This window comes from Leucopleurus acutus, assembly GCF_964270905.1.
Source record: "Leucopleurus acutus genome assembly, chromosome: 13".
Classification (NCBI taxonomy): domain Eukaryota; kingdom Metazoa; phylum Chordata; class Mammalia; order Artiodactyla; family Delphinidae; genus Leucopleurus; species Leucopleurus acutus.
In genome coordinates this window covers 49275531-49295446 of record NC_139155.1, presented here as the reverse complement: position 1 = coordinate 49295446, position 19916 = coordinate 49275531, and the positions used below count along the sequence as shown (strand labels likewise).

Here is a 19916-nt window from a genome sequence, read left to right as displayed (position 1 = left end):
GATAAATCTGTGGAATGAAGGAAAAAGAAGGCTTGGCTGACGCTGAAATGTGTTCGTCTTGGGTGAATGCAAATTTCCTCTCTGCCTGGCTCTGGGTGTACACACTGACTCATGATGCTCAAGTCATATTCAAGCCCCCCGCCCCATCCCAAGTCAAACACAATTAAACAAACTTCTGCTAAATATTTAACAGCCTCGTGTAGTAATTAGCAGCAAATAATGGGAGCTTAAATTGATAATTGCTCAGAACTGTCCTCTTGCAAACATTACACATTTCCTGCTCCTCCCTTTTCTCTTAGACTTGGAATCCCAGAAGGTTTTTTGTAAAGGATTTAGTTAGTGAAATTACCCATCGTCACATTACTTGGCCCAAGATCTTGCAGTCAAGTTAGGTTGTCTGACCATCAGCTGCAAGATTCCGCCTGCATGACTTACTTCACGTCTGTTTTTGAAATCCATTGAAAGTTATGTACCTGAAAGCTGTTGGAACAGGGCATTGATGTAAAAACTGACTGGCAGGCTTAGGATTTAAACTCTGTCCGCCGGACTCAAAAGGTCATCTGATTAGAATGGGAGAAGCACAAGGCATAGTAATTTATATTCAAAGGGTAACCTTTCTAGGGAGGGGAGGAAGCACGAACTCTTCCTGCTTTTCCACTTGATATGGACAAGGATTCCCTTCAACCAATTCCCAATAATTATGAAGAAGAGTTTATCGAACTTGGGCAAAGAGCAAAAGAAATGCCACTTCCTTGTAGTGTATTATTTCTTTTAGTAAAAACACTGCCACACTCTCTAGGAGGTAAACTCACAGTAAGAGTAAGTCAACGTGTTATAAATCATGAAGAATAACAGAAAACAACCTTTCCCCATCATAGGCAACCGAATGCTTGTCTACTAGGGCATTTGCTTTAGTAAATATACATACAAAGAATAGAACTGTGAAAAGACGATGTGTTGGTTTCCAAAATTTCCATAATGAAACTGCAGAAGGATGAGTGTGTGTATGCACATGTGCATGTGTGTACACTCGTGCCTATGCTGGATGTTGGCATGAGTGTGTGCTGTGGAGCCGGGAGAGAGGTACATTCCTGCATGGGTTCTACAGGTAAAATCCCTGGTGTTTGCCTTTGATCTTTGGGTCCCCCAGGGCTCATATTCCTGCATGGAGAATGCAATTAGAAGGAGCCCCAAGTAGGCCTCGCTTTAAATTCTAAGAAAGTCCTTTTAAAATGCGAATGTTTCACAAGCCCAATTCCATTTGGGTGTCTCTGACTTTCAATTAAAAAAAAAAATAATCCTGGTTTGGAGAGAAGAGAAATAATTCTGTACTTAAGTTTGGTGCTTTTTTCCTGGCTTGCTCTCTTTCCTTTCCCTCCCCCTTGCATGTTTTGTGTCCTGCAGAAAGCTTCAAGCCCATTTCTTTAATAACGTCCTGCCTCGCGTCCCCTGAAATCACCCGTCTGTTAGCCAGTGCACACAGGCAGGAAGAGAGGGAATCAGGAATGCCAAGTGCATCCCTTATTCTACATGGAACCTCGTTGGGTCTTAACATACACTTGGATTCCCTCTTGGGCCTCGTCTCTTCTTGTCCCAGAAGCTTTCAGGTCTTAAAACGGCAGAGCTGCCCACCACTCTGGCCAAGAAGAGCCTTTATTCGCTTCATAAACCCACACGTTAAACTCCCGTTCTCTTCCCATTTCCTGGGCATCTTTTCTGACGCTGCTTCTCGGTCTCTGTGGAACAGTCTCCTCACCCCTCATGGTGCACTGAGCTTCTAGAAAGACAGCCCTTGAGTTCCCCCCCCCGACAAAGCTGTAGCTATGGTGACAGTAATCTATAACCCTCACATCCTTAGATAATTTGCTGCTCCAAGTTAATTGTAATTCATTACAATAAAGCAATATAATTAAAAAAATAACTCCTTAAAGTGAAGTATTTAACATGATCCTGGAAAGGAAGACAGCTTCCGCTAACAGAGGCCCAGGCAGCAGGCATGGTGTACGCTCGCTGTCTCGTGCAAATTCAAAGGTGAGCTGTAAACAAGCCCACGCACCAACGCCGCTGCCGGGCAGAAAGGACTGGGCGGCAGGAGGCCTCTTTCTAATCAGTCCTCAAAGGAACCTGCCACACAGAAGTGGCACTTATTCTAATTTAAAGCCCTCATGCTTGCTTCAGTGTTGCAAAATTTATAAAAGAATAACTTCATTAAACCGCCTGGTACTTCAAACACAAATGCAAACCAGCCACAACATAGAAGGAGCTGGCCAAGAGGAAGAGAAATATTCCCAGAGTTGTTAACTCAGATATTCAAATCCAGTCTGCATTTGGGCGCTTCTCCTTCTGAGGATGGGTTTGCCCTGGAACTTTCCTCCACCAAGGGTTTCTGTGCCATGGTCCTTTACTTCTATCCTGAGGGCCAGCTGCCCCTGTTAAGTCTGCTTAATAACACTTAAAATCATCCAAAGCGGTTCGGCAAGGCACGCCCCTTGCAGAAATACATCTGGCAGTACCTAAATGAATGCTATTCAGTGCTCCTTTCCTGGTCTGCAGAAAAGATCGATTCTGAACATGCCACGATTACAGTCCCCATTTACTTGGGTGTATATTTCAGACTCACCTAAGTTGTTGAAAAACTAATGCAAAAACATTTTTTTCTCCTTACCCTCGGTCCTCCAGAAAGCCAGCAATAATAAGGGTTCAGTGGAAACATTCTGCTGAATTCATGCACGGCAATGGAGAAAAGTGATTGTCACATCCTAAAACACACACTTTTAAAGAAAATTCTTTTTCTCCCCTGAATCAAAGAAATGCTACAGTAAAAGAACTTCAGGCTAGACTCCTAAGCTGCAATGCAGTTTGTGTCAGAACACACATCATTTCATGCTGAACTGTCAGCATTTCTCCAAATCATTTTTCTTTTTTTGGATGCAGTGAAAAGACAAACCTAGAAACCTGTACAAAACCTCCAAGCCCCTGTGCAAGTATGCATCACACACAAATTGGTCTATGCATTGAGAGCCTGGGGTCCCAATGATGAAGAACTCCTTTCCTGTTCAGTGTTTCTCATCACCCAGGTCCAAACGTGGGCTAAGATTTTGCTTCAAAGAGAAGAGAGTAGGCAATCACAAAGCTTGCAAATGGTAATCCATGGATGGATAAGAGGTAATGACCTTAGGGTGAAATCTCTTAAGGTGGATTTCTCCAAGGCGAATACCAGAAGACTGTTTATCCCAGCTGTCCTTCAGAACTGAGGAGGCGTTCTTGCTTTTGGTAAGAAGAGAGACCTATTATAGGATATTCATGCCAGGCTGACTGGAGGACAGACTGACACAGTAGATGTGAATGTTAAAGTTATCACCACAAAAATGCAGCATGATGTGTTTTGTATTATTCCTATTCCTAGGATAAACAAAGACTGAAATTAACTCTCCATCATCTTTATAAATTTGTTTTACAGTGCTGAAGGCTCTTTTACATTCACATCATGCGATATGTTGGAGAAGGTAAGCTTGTATTATTTTTCCGCTCCATGAATAAAACAGGGCTAATCAGATGGAATGAATGAGCTAATTCAATTACAGGCAGCCTTTATTATACACTAAAATATGGATTATTGATCTTGTGGAGTTGGCAATGCAGGATGCAAATCCAGTGAGCAAAACCTGCAGGTTTGAGTTTGGCTGTTTTTAACTCATGCTCAAGTCTGCTGGAACTGTTCTCGCTTTGGAAAAAACCACCAAAAGAAAACAGCCCTAACTACTTAAACCCAGGGCTTCACAAGGGACCAGATGAAAGGTTAAGTCAGAGGGCTGGCCTGGGAGCCTGAGCAGGTCCCGGAGTGGGAGTGCGGATGTAAGCTCTGTCATAGTCCGACAATGGAGGGAGGAGACGTGGGCCGGCTCTTTGGGCCCGTCTGTGCAGTGGTAAGCGAAAACTTATTTGGGAGACTGAAATGTACTTCACAGGCATCTTGCTGCAGATGTAATCAAGTCGTGTAGGAAGCAAGAACGCCTTGTGGCGGCCCTGCACTCGTGAGACGGGCTTGTTTGCAATGCAACGCTGCACCGTCCTAGCAAACTCCTTTTGTCTTTCATCTTTGAAAAAAAAAAATGCAGTAGCCAACCCTCGTTCGAAAGAAGGCAGCTCTGAATATGAGGTCACGTGGGAGGAAAGCCTACGGCAGCAAACGCGAAAGGGAAAAAAGAAGGTGAGCTCTGATATATCAATGTCTATTGATACACCTCTGTTGTGCCTTCCCATTTCCCTTATAAACCTGCCCCGAGACTCTATGGCCTGCTGGGTGCCATTTGTACTCCGCTCCGGAGCGCAGACCAGACTGGCTCCTGGATTCCTTGTAAACTTCTCCCAGCTTCTCCTTCCCAGCGCCAACGCTCCTTCTTTTGACGGGGTTCACATCCTCTCTACCTCTTTATGGGCCACAGCTGAGTGCCCCCCACATGGCAACACAGACGAAAATATGCTCTTTTCTCCTCTGTTTTTAAAAACAGCCCAGAAACGGGTTCTGTGTTTTGGTAGGCATCCCTCCAAAGCATAGGTAAGTGTACATGTGGCCTGTTTTCGAAAAAGCTTCCAATGAAAGGGAGGAAGGAGGGATGCCTAACAATACTGCGCAAAGTTGCAGACTGTTCGGCTACAGTCCAGAAAATGAATCCAATTTTTCATTCTGTCATTATAAATATTTCATTGCAAATGGTACTGATTTTCTGCAACTGTGGTTAAGCAAAGGGCCTCTGTGTGGATATTTAAGAAAAGAAAAAAGGAGGAAGACAACGAGGAAGAAGGGAGGGGGAATGAAAGGTTAGCAACCAATTAATTTCTTACTTTCAATGTAAAAGATTCTGGGAGAAATTCAGCAGTGATGTAGTGTGTGACTCAAAGAAGAAGAAAAAAAACATTTACTCTGCTCTTCTTCTGACAGTTTCTCATAAAATATCTGCAGTCCATCTATCTTTTAGTACTCCAGGCTCCTCGGGAGAGCAGAAAATGGTGGTTTAAAGCTCTCTTCAGTGCCAGTCTGCGGGAGATTGCTTTCCACAGGACTCCCGCTGATGGAGGCCTAGGGGAAGAGGCCCAGGAGTTATTCAATCAGCCCGAGACTCTGGGGCGGCTGGGGGTCCTTTGAGGGCTGATTAGAAAGCTGCCCTCCTGTTGCCTGCCTCGGAACAGAACGAAATGAGCAGCCTCTTGCTGAGCAGATTCTGCAAGAAGGAATTTCACCTGTCATGGAGTTTGTCAGAATTTCAGGATTTATCTTGGTGCAAAATTAATAAAATACCAACCAGGATTTCAGGCTGACTACTCAGCTTTGTCATCTCCAAGTGATCTTTCACCCAAGAAAACCTGGACATGGAGTATAGCCATCCCTGCCCTACTTTTCCTTTGGAGGGTGAGCGAGATGACGGGACGCATACCAGCCAGACGTCAGGATGAGATTCTGAACCAATTACACACAAGGCTGAATTACAGTGTGGGTGCTACTGTCTTAGTGGGTGACCTCTCACCTCACCACTGGAGCTCTGAAGGCTCTTTGGAATAAGCCCGAGTCTGAAGTAGAAAAAGGCCATTTCTGCAGTTTATAACACAGTAGTTTCCCTATGGCATCACATCTGTTAAATTCATATACTGGTGTCCCAGGCCTGGATTTGATTTATCTTATTCAAGGAGGACTAACAATGGACTCTGTTAAGAGCACATATTGTGAAACATTACACATTAATCTTGCTTCAGCCATGCTCGAGGAGGTGCAGGGTCATCTTTTGTTTGAACCCACACTGTCCTCCTGCCCCATCAGCCTCTGGGCTCCCAGCAGAGTGGGGAGTGGGAAGAAGCGGGGAGGGGAGAAGGGAGGCAGGGGCACGAGGGGCTGGGACAGGGTGGGAACAAACCACTGCTGGCTCCAGGCTGCAGCGAATTTGGGAGTTCGGCAACCTCTGCTCATTCCGCTTTAGAAGGTGGTTCACACCACACAGATGACCGCGGCTATTGTAGGTGGCGTTCTGTAAAGCCCAGGGCCTGATCATTTTGAGCAGAGGCTTTAGGTAGCCCTGAGGCAACCAGCTCTGGTTCCCAGAGTGGGTAGCATCACATCACAGAGGGGCCAGTCTGTGGGGACTGGGTTGGTGCTCACGCCACCAGCCGGTCCAAGCCCCTGGATAGAGGGGGCAAACATTTCTCAGATTCGACTCCGGACTCTGAACTCTGGTTCAGAACAGGATTAACCTGAGTCATAATGTCCACCTTGTGTTGCATCCCTGGTCGCTCACCACGGACCACAGGTGCCTCGTACTAATCGGTGATCGGCAGGGCATCCTTGGCTCCCAGAGTCTGCGATTGGTTTAAGGCCATTGCTGCTTCCCTGCCCATTTTCTAATCGACATTTTCTAAATGAGACATTTAACAACACTGTAATGCGTTCCTTCCAGCTCTTCCCCTAGTTAAACGACAAGCCCGTTTTGGAGAGCCACTTTTACAAAGCAGTTACTTAGTCGCCTGACAATATCAATACCAGGAGATCTCAGGAAAGAGTGAGTAACAGAGAGAGAGAGAGAGAGAGAGAGAGAGAGAGAGAGGAGTGGTGGGGGGGGCTTGCAAGCGAAGGCACAGATGGTGGGCGGGGATGCAGGGTGCTCACAGCAGGCTTCAGTGGAGATGCATTAACTCCACAGAGGGACGTGGGCTTCCCACCAGTACTGTCATGAATTATAACTGAGTATGGGGATGAGGTCTTAGTGCCCGGCTCACGGCAAATAGACTGTTCTATTTTCCTGCACAATCACCTTTCACCCTTATAAACTCCAAGCGCAGCTCAGCATACTGCTGATACTTGATAGTATCACGGTAGCCTTTTATTTGTCTAGAAGGCACACAAACTCAGCAGCTGTGCCCAGTGCTGTAAGTCAGATAATTATAAAATTAAGTTTTGGCAAAGTGAAAAAGGAAACCTTTTATGGGCGATTCGGGTTTCCGGCGAGAGATGGTCTTCTGCCATCTGAGGGGCCGCATCAAAGCAAAAGGAGGGCACGAAAGAAAGATGCCAGCCTCCCAGACACGCTGGGTACAAGGGAAAAGCCTCCTCTTTGCAAACTTTGCCCTCCTCTTGCGGGAAAGCGGTTCCTGCCCAGTGACCTCCCCCATACCCTCCCTCCCTCCCTCGATGAAGTTATCAACGAAGGAGGCCTGTTATTTTAGGCAGTTTAAAATTTCACCACTTTTAAAGGACTCGTTTACCCTGCCTTTCACTCCCGTTTAAAGCTTCGGAGTTGCTGTTCTAGATGACAGCACCGCGAGCACCGCTTTTAAGCACTATTCATCTCACCCGCCACATCTCAGGCTTTCACAGAACACTGCTCTCTCCCCAATGAGGGGAACTCACTCCTTCATAGCTGCGGGGCAGAGCCTGTTACGAGCTGTAGATTCGCTGCAAATGTAACAATAAAGGATACAAATGTGAATTCCTCTGAAAATACACACATGGCTCTGAAGCCGCCTGGCCTTAGCAAACTCAGTGAAGGACAACCTATCAATCTTTCTCCAAACGTGCACCCACAGCTCACTTCATGCGGCTGGCCAAGGGATTGCCACACGCTGCTGGCCAAGGGATTGCCACATCAACGGGTCAGAGGATGCTGGAGTGGATTCTTTGCCCATTTCAGGGGATTGAGCGTTGAAGCCCATGACTACCTTCTCTCTTAACTCTAACTGCCACAGCAGGTGGATATGGAAGTGGTGTTTTCCAAGAGTCCGATCGAAGTTTGTAAACACAAGGAGTCTATTCTTGGCATTGTGTCTCTGCTAATGTGAGAAGACTGATCCATGTGTAGAGCAAACATCTAAAACAGGAACACACGGGGGACTTCAACGTGCCTCCCCGGATTGCAGAATGTTCTAGAAATGTGGAGGTCCAGCTCTCGCCCAAGGATCTGCCTGCAAAGGTGCTGAGACAGAGTGCTGTCTTTGCAGGACGACTGTGCCCGCAGTTTCTCGCTCCTAACAGAGGCAGATCTTCCGGCGCTGTGGCAGCAGGCTGTCTTGGTGACACAGGAGCCGGCAGGGCCAGCAGAGCCCAGCCAAAGCGGAATGTGGCAGAGGTGATGAACATTTCCAGGGGGTGGGGGAGGGGAGGGAGTTGCAGCAGTGGCCGCGGTGCTCTTCAGTACACACTAGCTGAATGCTCCATAAGGTCGCACTGATGGCAGTTCGGAGATGGCCATCTGTCGTCAACTCTGGGCCAGACAAAAAAATAATGTAATGGCAGATCGCTAACAACAGGGCTGTTGGAGAAGGGAATGAGTCCTAGAACAGGGAGGTGGTGTTCCATCTCTTAATAGCAAAAAACAGCCATCGATAGGAACATTAAGGAATTAATGGATGGAGAATTTTTAAAAACCGAGCTGGGGTGCTGTAGAAATGATTCAATGTAAATAACGTGGTTTTTGCTTAATGCAAATACCTCTGTTGCCCCTCCTTCGGTCCTATTACCCACTTGACTCTTGAAAATGTGACTGGTAGGACACATGGTGAAGCAGTGAGGGCCAAATCTAGAAAAAGGTGAGCCCAGGTTGTGCCCCCAAGCATGCACACACGGATTAGGGATTTATTGGTACAAAACGGGTAATTGAAAACTCATTTACTCATGCAGTCCCAATGAGTTCATTGTGATAATCGTGCTTATCTTTCCGTATGCTTGCTTAATTTCTGAGTGCAGTTTCATTAAAAAGCAAAATAAAGCTACTTCATCTTTAGATGCATATGAATGCTATAAAATGTTAAACTCCCTTCTTTGCTCAAGAAAAAGGGCAGCTTTGATAGTTTTTTTTTTTTTTTTTTACTACTGCTTACATGTTAGGAAGAGAGAAGGTGCAGGGAGGGAGGAAAGGGGTGAGAGAGAGACTAACAGTCAAACTGAGGTGAGCCGTGTCCTATTTCTTTGTCCTATATGATTAACTTTCTGCCTTCAGTGGTAAGGCCAATCAATCCTGATTGAATTATCCAATATTAACAGCTGAAAGTGATCACAAGTAATGGTGAAAACACAGATCCAATCAATAAATCAATGCAAACGATTCGGTTCCCGGAGATCCGATCAAATAAAAGAGATAGATCAATTTAACCGCTGAGCAAATTAAGTGGAAGCTGCCGTAGCACCAGTTTACTTCAAAAGCCCCGAAGGCCCACAAAGCAGAGAAATGAGGCGGAGTAGAAGCGGACCAGTTCCAGAGCCACGTGTTCCCCTTGATACAGTTTATACTCCTGCAGCCCTCTGAGTCCGTACGATGCGTTTAAGGACTGCGAATTCAGCCCCAAGAACAGGAGATACACAGAGGTCCAGTGGATCGGTGGCAGTGGAGAACTAAGGTATGGGGCACAGACCACCTAGGAAGAGGCAGGAAGCACACCCCACCACATGACTGTCAGTATGTAACCCAGCTACGGCAGTCCCAGACATGGTGATGGGCAAATCGTTCCAGTCTGAGGGTCCCAAAGGGAGACCACATGATAAGGCACAAGGCAGGACAGGGTCTAGAGTCTTACAGCTGGAGTGGGGATAATGAAAGGAATTTCAAGCTCTGTTTGAAATAAAAACAAAACAATTGAAAAATATAGAAAAGTTGTGAGAAGAAGATGAGTTACGAGGGGCAATAGTTTTAGAGACACTTCTTATAGATGTGCTGTGAGCAGTAAGACACACTTTTCCACACCTCTTGTTTGCAAAAGAGAATTTCGGCCTGACTCCGAGAAAAATATGAAAACAAGCTAACACTAAAACAAACCTTTCCCCACACTCCACCCCGATCCTACCTTGTCTTATGTGGAGGGGCAAGATAAAACTTTGTTTGGGCCACTCATCTTTAATTTCGGAGGTGGGGGGGCGGGGGAGAAGGGTTAGCTTGCTTTGAAATACATTTCTGAAAGCAAATTTAAATGTTTAGTTTTACAGTTATGTGCTACAAAGAAAAACCAGAACTAAAAAGAAGCTCAACTCTTCAATCCTTTGAAAAAGATGAATGTTTAAAAATAAGAATTTTTACCTGGAAACCAATTAACATGAAACTATGTCAAGGTATGATTAATTGGGAAATTGTTCCAGTGAACTAGAACAGAGAACTAAGGAAACATCTGACATGTCCGGGATAGAGATTTTATTTCCAAGTAATGATGGATCTTGACCTTGTTTACTGAGGTCAGCATTAGGGAGAGGGAGGGGGTCCGGGAAGCAGAGCTCACCCAGTGCTTCCCTGTTCCACACACTGCACTGACGGCTCGACATCGGCTACTCCACTGCACTCTCACCAGGACCCTGGGGCTTGGGCAGGATGCTCTGTTGTCTCCTACACGCCCATTTTACAGATGATAAAACGGAAGCTCAGAGTCCATCGCTTGTGAGTGGCAGTGACCAAAATCAAACTCTGGTGATTGTTCTCTGTACTTCATGCCCTTTCCCTTGTACTAAGCTGCCTACGTAGAAATCAAAGCAAAATAAAACAAATTTTAAAAAACCCCATAAAAACTATTTTGAAAATAACCATTAACTATTTGAGATTTTATGGATGGCTAACTCTCTCACATCCACAGATACCGGAAGCATATCCGTCCTTCAAAACCAGCTTGGATGCTTCCCACGTGATGACTTTCTCGATTGCCCCAGCTGGAGAATAAACATTTTCTCTTGGAATACTTAGAGCAATTTATCACATATTACCTCATATGATAGTTAATCATATGTAAATCTTTTCTAGTAGACTTAACTATTATATATTTCTAATTATTTTTGATATGTCATAGAGAGCTTGGGGCCATGGTAAATTGAAAATGATAAAATTATATTTTTATAAATATTTTAAATTAATAAATACATTTTCTTACCTCAGAACGGTATAGGGATGATAGCAGTCTATAGTATGGTATCTGTGGTTTGGCCATTAACAAGGACTCTTTTTTTTTTAAAGGCTCACTTTTTTTTTTTTTTTTAATACATTCAACCTCTTATTTTTATTTTTGGCCTCACCATGCAGCTTGCAGGATCTCAGTTCCCTGACCAGGGATCAAACCCGTGCCCCCTGTAGTGGAAGTGTGGAGCCTTAACCACTGGACACCCAGGGGATTCCCAACAAGGATTCTTCAATGCCTCAGCATGTATTACTTAATACTTTGAGACACAAACTTATATAGCAATTATTAAAAGGCTAGTTTAGGTAAGGAGCTAAGTTAGTGAATGACCCAGTCAGCCACACAGCAGCCACATTTCAGTGCTGTGCTGTTGTCCTATATGTCCCATTCCATATGCAGTAATTCATTTTTCTTTCAGAAATGTGACCATAAAACTTGAGCAACAGTGACGCTGTGGTGTGAAAAATACGCATCAAAATCAGGCTGATTTGGTGGGAAAGTGATTTGAGAAGAAAATCAAACAGCTGTAGAGACAATTACGTATTTAAACTTCAGCGATAGCTGAAAGTCTTGGCGTATCCCTCAGAATGTCAAATCACTACTTTATTTTGTATGTAGAAAATACTGCATCCATGAATTAATGAAGGGAAGGCCAAGTATCAAAATAATCTTTGACTCAAAAAGAACTTAATACCAGAATCTCAGAGCCTCAAGTTCATCTAGGCCAATTCCCCCTCTTCCCACCGCTGGAATTCCCTCCATGTCCCTTAAATTCACAACATGATGCCTCAGAGAAGTCTCTATGGGGACACATTGGAAGAGGATGGTTTGATCACTGCCACTGAATTGTAGGTTTTCTAGAGGCACCAATTAAACAGTGATTACTGTATTGAAAGAAAGTGGCCTATTCAACAGAAGTTTTACAAACACACCACTTGCCCACACCTGTATAAACCACTTCGGATACAAATATGCATTGTAGGATATTATTCTTGGACCATACTATCCTTCTCTCAAAGCAGCTTCCTTAAGTTCTGCAGAAAAAGTTTTGAGGTCTATTAGGAAAACATGTGAAACATTCAACATATTCATTTGCTTTTAAAATAACAAAATGTTCACTTAGTTCAAATAATGCACTCTTATTCCAAAGCACATCTTCCCTACCAGCATGCTAGGTGGCCTTTGAAGTATATTAAAATTCCTTGCAAGAACGGGGGAAAACTCTACCAGAAGAAATAGATTATATCCTGCCAGGAGTTACACATTACACATCCCTGGACTGGCATTTAGAACTTCTGGTCAGAAAGGTCTAGAGGTCATGCAAAGACAATAGCTTTCACACTGGCAAGTCCTAGATCGAGTGTCCCATAGAAACAGAGGTTTCATCTTGCTTAATTCTAAAGGCAACTGTGGTCTGTGATGTCAAAGGATAATGCCTAAGTCCTTGATTCCTGAAGATGGACAGTGTATTATGAGGAATTATTTGAATTCTGACTAGTACTGTAAGTGATGTTAACGAAAATAACACATCTCCGTGTGTGTGTGTGTGTGTGTGTGTGTGTGTGTGTGTGTAATTTTATATCCAACAAAGCACTTCTATCCTCAAAAAGATGTTTTTGTGTTTTTAACTGGGTATAAACAGTGAAAGAAATGTAAATTACTTATTATGGTCATGAAATCGTTTATGCACCATTAAAAGATACACCACAGTGATGTTCCTGGGCAATTCTGAATGCTCACCCTAAACCTACCCTATTAGTCTCACTCTGATATAAGAGCCAAATAAACTATATGCTTTCAAAGCTCCAATCTCCAGTTCTTGGGCATTTGGTTTATAAAATGCCTCTTGTGAAAAGGCCTTCTTTCTGAACTACTAATTAGTGGCATAAAGATGTAGATGAGTTTAGGTGGTATGACATGGATCAATTTCAAAATCTGCATTAATTTTCATACCGAGGCATGAACTACAGTGGGCTGGTAAAGGGGCTTCATTTTTCTGCTCTGTTATTATTTTAGGTACCGATCTTATTTTCTATCGTCACCTTAATTTCACTTGATTTCCCCCCCTTATTCTAGAAATGCACAAAACTGTATTTTTTGTATACCTACCCCGACCACTTTCTATGCAGGAAATAAATCATCAATATATAAAAGTCATATTAATTCCGTCCTCTAAGCACGGGTATAAAGTGATGTGAGTAATGAAGACAAACGCACAGGACTGTGAACCTCTAAGTTCAAATCATAAAAATCAGAAAGGTCTCAAAACTAGAAGTAAAGTTAACTCTGATCCATTTTTCTTAATGTATTGAAACTAAAAGCCATTGTTATTACTAGGGATTTAAGAAAACAGACCTACATAGATATTTCAATGACCGTGGATATTAGCTGTAATGATTATCACATATTAACTATAAAGACTGTTCTTATCAAAGGAATGATGTACCTTTTAAGCCTGAGTATTCACATCAAGGCCAAATATGTATGATTCTGAGTTGTGGGATTGGAAAAATAAGGCTACAGCTTCAGATTATGAAAGAAGTCTTATTTGGGCCCAGATCACAATTTGAATGAATGAGTCAGAAATGTTTTGAGAGATGTTTGACCTCATAAGGTCTTAAAGACTCAGAAACAGTTTTGTGTTCGGTACTATGTCTTCTATACCAGCAGTTCATAGTGTGGCTGGGGGACCTCTGGGGATCTCCTAGATCCCCTCTCAGGGAGTCTGTTAGGTCAAGACTAGTTTCACAATAACATTAAGACAATGTTTGCCCTTTATACTCTCCTTACCTCATGAGTGTACAGTGGTATCTTCTAGGGGCTACTTGACATTGGAAGGTATAATTTCTCCAACAGCTAGTAGAATTGTTTATTTGTGTATTTTTGCGTTTAAAACATTTCTCAATTTTGATTTCTAATATGGAAGATATCAACAGATAGTAACCCACATAGATCAAAGCCCTTTGTGGTCTTCAATAATTTGTGTCAAGGCATCCTGAGATCAAAGAGGTGGAGAACCCCTGGTCTATCCAGTAATGCAAAGAGAGAATACTGTACATTCCATGAAACCCTACAATACGCCATAAAAGAAACGTGGAGTCCCGAAGGATGTGCTTAATTGCTTAGTTTTGTCTGCTCGCCAATGGGCCACAGGCCACCACTGCTGGAGTGTGGCGTGCTTTTAATGAAAGACATTCAAGTGACCAGCAGGTCAGTAGCATTAGAACCTACTAATATAGTACAAAAGTGGATTTGTTGCAAACTTTTTTCCAGGAACGTTAGATAAGAAGCCAGTCACTACAGAATCTGTACAACTCTGATTTTAAGCTACTATGAATTCCGCTTCACAGTTTACATACTAATTAACAGCATCATTTAGGTGTACTAGCCATATCCTTTACAATCTCACAAACTCAAAGGAGTTATCCTTCCATACCTATTGCAATACGAATATACTATATTTTCCAATAGAAATTTAGGTTACTTTCACGAAGTATACTTTTAAATAATAGTCTAACTTGGTCTGTCTTCTATATTCAATTCACAAACAGATGTGACAGAGTAGAATTCTTTTTTGAAGTGATGAAAAGTAATAGAGCAACTTTAACACTGGTGCATTGACACATTATAACACTTAAATAGCATCACCCATTCTTTCATATATATTTTATCTGACGTCCTTATTTGCTATTTGTTCACTGGTAGGATGAAAGCTGAGATGATAAACTGTAAATTCCTTATTTTGATACAAAATTCACATAAATATGGCTTCCTCAGAGCCCAAGGAGGTCCAAAGCTGCCCCAGGGTCCACAGCGTGGGATGGGAGATGAAGGAGTGGGTGGGGCTTTGGGTCCCTTAGTCCTGCCTCAACCACATCAATCACATCAGACCCTCTTCTGGTTGTTTAGGGAATTCAGTACCAAAGGAAAAAGAAAATCATCCCCACCCTATTTTAGTCTAAATAACCTTACTGATAATAATAATGCTGACAATAATGAAATAACTTTGAATTCTAATCCATTCTCCTCCAAGGGCACCAACAAGATTTAACAAAGGCATGTTACTCTTATATCATTCCATCTGAAAAATGAAGGTATTTATTAGACCCATTTTTCAGATGAAGTAAGAGGGGAGGGGGAAAAATAGACTTATCTTCTTTTCACAATAAGGGACATTTCTGGGTTAGGATCCAGGTCTCTGACTGACACCAGTCTATTGCTAAGAATAATCAAACTGACCAAACATTTCTATTATATTTTAGAGTTTATACCCTACATTCAGACCTGTTATTTCATTTTTACCTAACAACAGCCCTGTGACTGTTACACCTGTCTATTATTTCTTCACACCCGAGGTTCTGAAGCATTTTGGACCAGTGCAAGGTCACGCATCTAGCAAGTGGGACATTCAAGGCTAAAAAGTCTCTGGGTGCCAAATTTGCAACTAAAAGGCTGTCACTAAGTAATAATCATTCTGTTACGTAGAAGAAACACAGTGGATAAGAGTATAGCTTCTTTCTTCTCTTCCCTTCTCCCTTCCAATTTTAAGCCCCTCAGGACAACAATAACCTGGACATCCATCCAGCTTGTAGCCCAGTGGGAACAGAACATGAATAAAACAGAGTTTGGGAGAATGGGCCCTGACAAGTGAGGTGAACGATCCTACAGTCCAGTAAACCTGACCCCTAAGTCTATCACACTGGGTCAGAAGATCCAATTATAGGCCTGTTCTAGTTCTTTTTATGATTGACAGCAGCCAGGGGCAAAATGACTTTGGTGTCTGTTAATCCGGCCTCTAATTTTCCCTTTGCCCCAGTACACACAAAGCATCATGGTGGCCCAGGGTGAGTGATACCGTGAATCCAGATTCAAAACGCCCTTGTTTCCTATAAGAAGAGCAACTGAGTTCAATGCCAGCCCTCCTCATGGGGATATTACCTGCAGCTCTGTTTGGAAGAAAAACTTCTGTGGACATTGTGTGCAGTCATAGATCTTGTCTTCTTGTCCATGGGCAGAGAAAATATGCTGCTGCAACTTGTTTGCTTGAACAAACACTGCAATGATAAAAGAAGAGTGAACTTGGGGTTATTTTCATTCCGAAATGCCCTCCGTCCATGACTCCCTGTGAGCAGCTGCGGACAGGGCAGCATGAATGGCATACCTTCTGGGGGTGACCACTGCCAGGGGCCTGGGGGAGGGAGTCACATGTGCTCATGCTTGGGTCTCTGGCTTTTGTTAAGATGCACTCTACCGGGCACCTAACTGAACCCAAACAGCTCCAAAGTAAAGGTTTATCGAGGCCCTGCCCCCCATAAATCTTTTAAAATGAAACTTGTCAAATGCACAGCACTGTCTGAACAGAAATGATTCTTATTTCTCAGCAACCCATAGGTTAAGAAATCATAGATGCCAAAACCCTGTTTACCGTATTTGCCTAAAGTCATAGCTACCAAACAGTTCTCTATTTAAATGTGTTAATGCTAAAAATTATATCCCACAGCTACTCTGGGGCACTGTCTATAAATGTGTAACAGAACGGCAGGTAAAGTCTCTTTGGATACTTTAAGATCAACTCAGCCTATACACTGAATGCAAGGGTTTCAATAATATAAACATGTTCAATTTTAATGACTACAAAACAAGGCCCTAAGACTGTGTAACAGTTTACCTAGGAGACATACTATTAATAATTAAATTGTATATGCCAGAGGCAGTGTTTGGGTTGGCAGAACTGACTTCTGATGGATGCCTGGTGCACTGTGACCTAAAAAAGTTTGCATCTACAATATTAATCTGTATAGGCAGGGAAAGGATTTATTAAAGATGCTGGCATTTGACTTTGACTCTAATCATTAAAATTATTCTAATTGCCAGCCAGCCTAAAATATTAGAATATTGTTCTTGTGAGTCATACATTTTAATCATATTTCTCATTACCTTAAAAAACTGCTCAGATTTCTTCCCCCCCCCAACACGCTTTATATTGGAAGGTGTTTTTTTTTTAAATTGCTTTTTCTAAAATTACTTCAAGATACACTAAAACAATTCAGTTCTGTCAGCACAGGAAAGGCGGACCGTTCATGATTAATGCATTTTTGTCTCTTACCTACATCAACCAAAAGAAATGGGGTTTTTATACTGATCTGCAACAAATCTCTATCTAACTTTGCACATTTTACGAGGCTCCTGGCCACAACGTGAAAGGGCTGTTTTATTAGGGGTCTTAATCATGAGGAGATCTATGACCCAGTCCTCCTTATGAAGACTTACTAGGAGCTTTTATAGAGAACCCAGACTCCTGACTCATTGTATTAAGACAAATACTACATTATGGTGAAAACATAATATATATATTTTAAATACAAATTTGGAGGAATCAAAAAATAGTTCCAAAATAAGGAGTGGCTGATGGAATTATTGAATGAAGAAGCCTCACAGGCAAATGATAAAGGCAGAACCACCAGCATAGTCTGGTACTACTTGTGCTAACTGTGTCGGAACATGGCCTCTCTCTCTTTTTATTTTACGACAGGACAGAAATCTACAGGCTGAATGCAGTGAAGGTTAATACCAATGCTTTGGAATTTTACACCGCAAACCAGGAAGTCACTTTTGAGAGGAGATGTTTTTGTTTTGTTTTGCCTTTTCTGACAAATAAGAAGGAAACATAGCCTTGAGGGGTTTGACCAATGAGCCCAAGACACAGGCAAAATTATCACAAAGGATTTTCCAAAATAACTCTGTCATTGTCGCGGGAGCAGCAGAAACGTGTGTGATCATATTTCAACCCCTATGGGCTTCAAATTATAGTTTCTGATTTGCAATTTTTCTTTTTGCTGCTGCTGCCGAAAACTATAATGCTACAACATCTCATAAAAGTTTCTTCTTAAAAGTGTAAACTTGTATCAACTTCTGTTTTAAAAATCCAGTGACACAGGAAATAAAGGCCTCATCTAATGTGTTCATTTAATCTGTTTTCTAGTTCAAAGAATTGGGGGAGGGTTTGAATAACGCCTTTATATTTCATAGAGGGAATGTTATAAAATTCTCCACGTTTAAATAACAGACGTGTTGACAACACGGCTGTACTTCTTTTAGTCCCACGTCTTATGATGAAAAAGCCACCTTTGCCTTGATAACCTTTTAACACCGAGAGGAGAAAAGTGAATGAAACGTGGATGTCATTTTACAAATGGAAAAGTGCAAACTTCTGAGAGAACCTGAAATGCCATTTGTTCATCCTGACAGCTAACCTTCCTGACCGTTTGAGCCTCTAAAGTAGGTGGCAATCGATAATGCTAATCAGCAGAAATCAGACGTCTTCTTCCCAAATTGAACTGAAGTCAGATCTGTAAAAGGCCAGAGCAGTGGGAAGTATGCCCTGGTAGGAGAGACAGGATGTGGCTGAGAAACTCTCCAGAGTTTTCCAGAAATAATCTTCCTACCTGTAAAGCAGACAGGACACTTGAAGGTACCGCCCATCCCTTCGAAGCTGTGCTCGATCAGGTGGCACTGGAGTTTGGCAGGAGAGTCGAAGGTCTGGCTGCAGAGTTTGCACTCATGGTTCAGTCCTTCATCTGTTAAGGGAAGTGCGTGAGCAGAAAAGTTGACACCCATCACATCTTTGACAGACTCGTGAGTTAACTATAACTGCATATATTAAACTCTTTCCAGCCCCCAGTATAAATGTGTAGTAGTATATATGGTTACTTCACATTATTTATGAATTTATATCCATTGGAAACATTTCTGGAATTTAAAATCGAACGATAACCACAAGGCAGGTTTTATCTTGGGGTAAAAATGCATTAAGCTTTTAAAAGTAAAACTGGTGTGTCAATAACGAGGCATCTCCTTTTCTCTAACCAGCAAGATTTTATGGGCTGTGTATTTCCAAAGTCCTGAAATAAAGGAACCATAGAAAAATGAACAGCTTCTCCCAGGGCCTCTCATCTGGTTTATCTAGAAGGTTCTAGAGGTTTCTATTACTAACCATAAGGTTTTTAGTGGTTTTGCCATTGAAGACTTCCTTTTTCTACTTCCAAGATTTTCTGGCAATTTTGAAATATTATTAATGCCCATAGTGTTTTATAAATGCTCTTTTTTCTTGCTTGAAACTCCCAGTCCCCCATATCTTCTCAGTTCATTGCTCCCTTTATTTGGCAAGACAGTTTCGGTTTTACCCTCAGATCTAGACTCTGCCTGTCTTTCTCCAAAGGCACTTTCATGAGCTCCAGGCTCACTTTTGACTAGTCCTGGAGTTTTCTTTGATATCTCAGGAACAGGTAGAAAAATATTTTGATGTAATAACAATTGCTAGATAAAATGAAAAGTTTGTGTTATAGACAGAAAACATTATTTTTTATGTTGTTTTCCTCATTAAAATGTTTATGAAATTATACATTTAAGGATTATTCTAACTTGTTTCAATTTGCAGTCATAAGAAATGAAAACCCACAGCACTAGAACGAACAGCCTAACACTTTGGTGCTACTGTGTTCCAGACACCGTTGTTCTAAGTGCTTGCAGACATGGATTCATCGAATTTAACAACTACTACTATCATTCCCATTTTACAGATGAGGAAAGTGACACCCAGAGAGTTGAACTGATTCTGCTCTGAGTCATAGGAGCAATACTTGGTGGAACCAGAACTTAAACCGAGGCAGCCTGGCCTCAGGGTCCATGACCTTAGCAGACATGCTGTGGCACACACCGGCTATTCCCAAGACTCTCATTAGGAAAAGCAAGGGCTAGGAGGCTTCAGTTTAACCTGAAATGTTATCAAGTTATACTTTTATCTTCTCTTATTTGCAAAGATTAGAAATGCTACTAAGGACCATCTGTGTCAGATAGTCTAGGTCTAGGGCATGAAAGACATATTTACACTGTAGGGGTAACGAGTCTACACTCCAAAGTTATTTCCTTTTACTCAACACCACATGCGTGCAGAAGTCCTTCACCGGTTGATATTACTGGCAACACAAAGGCCCAATTACAAAGTG

At 42.4% G+C, this 19916-nt stretch overlaps 1 protein-coding gene across 1 annotated transcript in view; it reads right to left on the bottom strand.

Moving 5' to 3' along the window:
- Positions 1 to 15255: 15255 nt before the first annotated feature.
- Positions 15256 to 19916, bottom strand: part of ZNF521 (zinc finger protein 521) — a gene marked incomplete at its 3' end in the record, with an annotated part of 256271 nt that continues 251610 nt past the window's right edge. Inside the window, 3 exon segments of the mRNA XM_082853714.1 lie at positions 15256 to 15303; positions 15850 to 15965; positions 18357 to 18488. Coding sequence (XP_082709840.1) covers positions 15256 to 15303; positions 15850 to 15965; positions 18357 to 18488 — 296 coding nt within the window.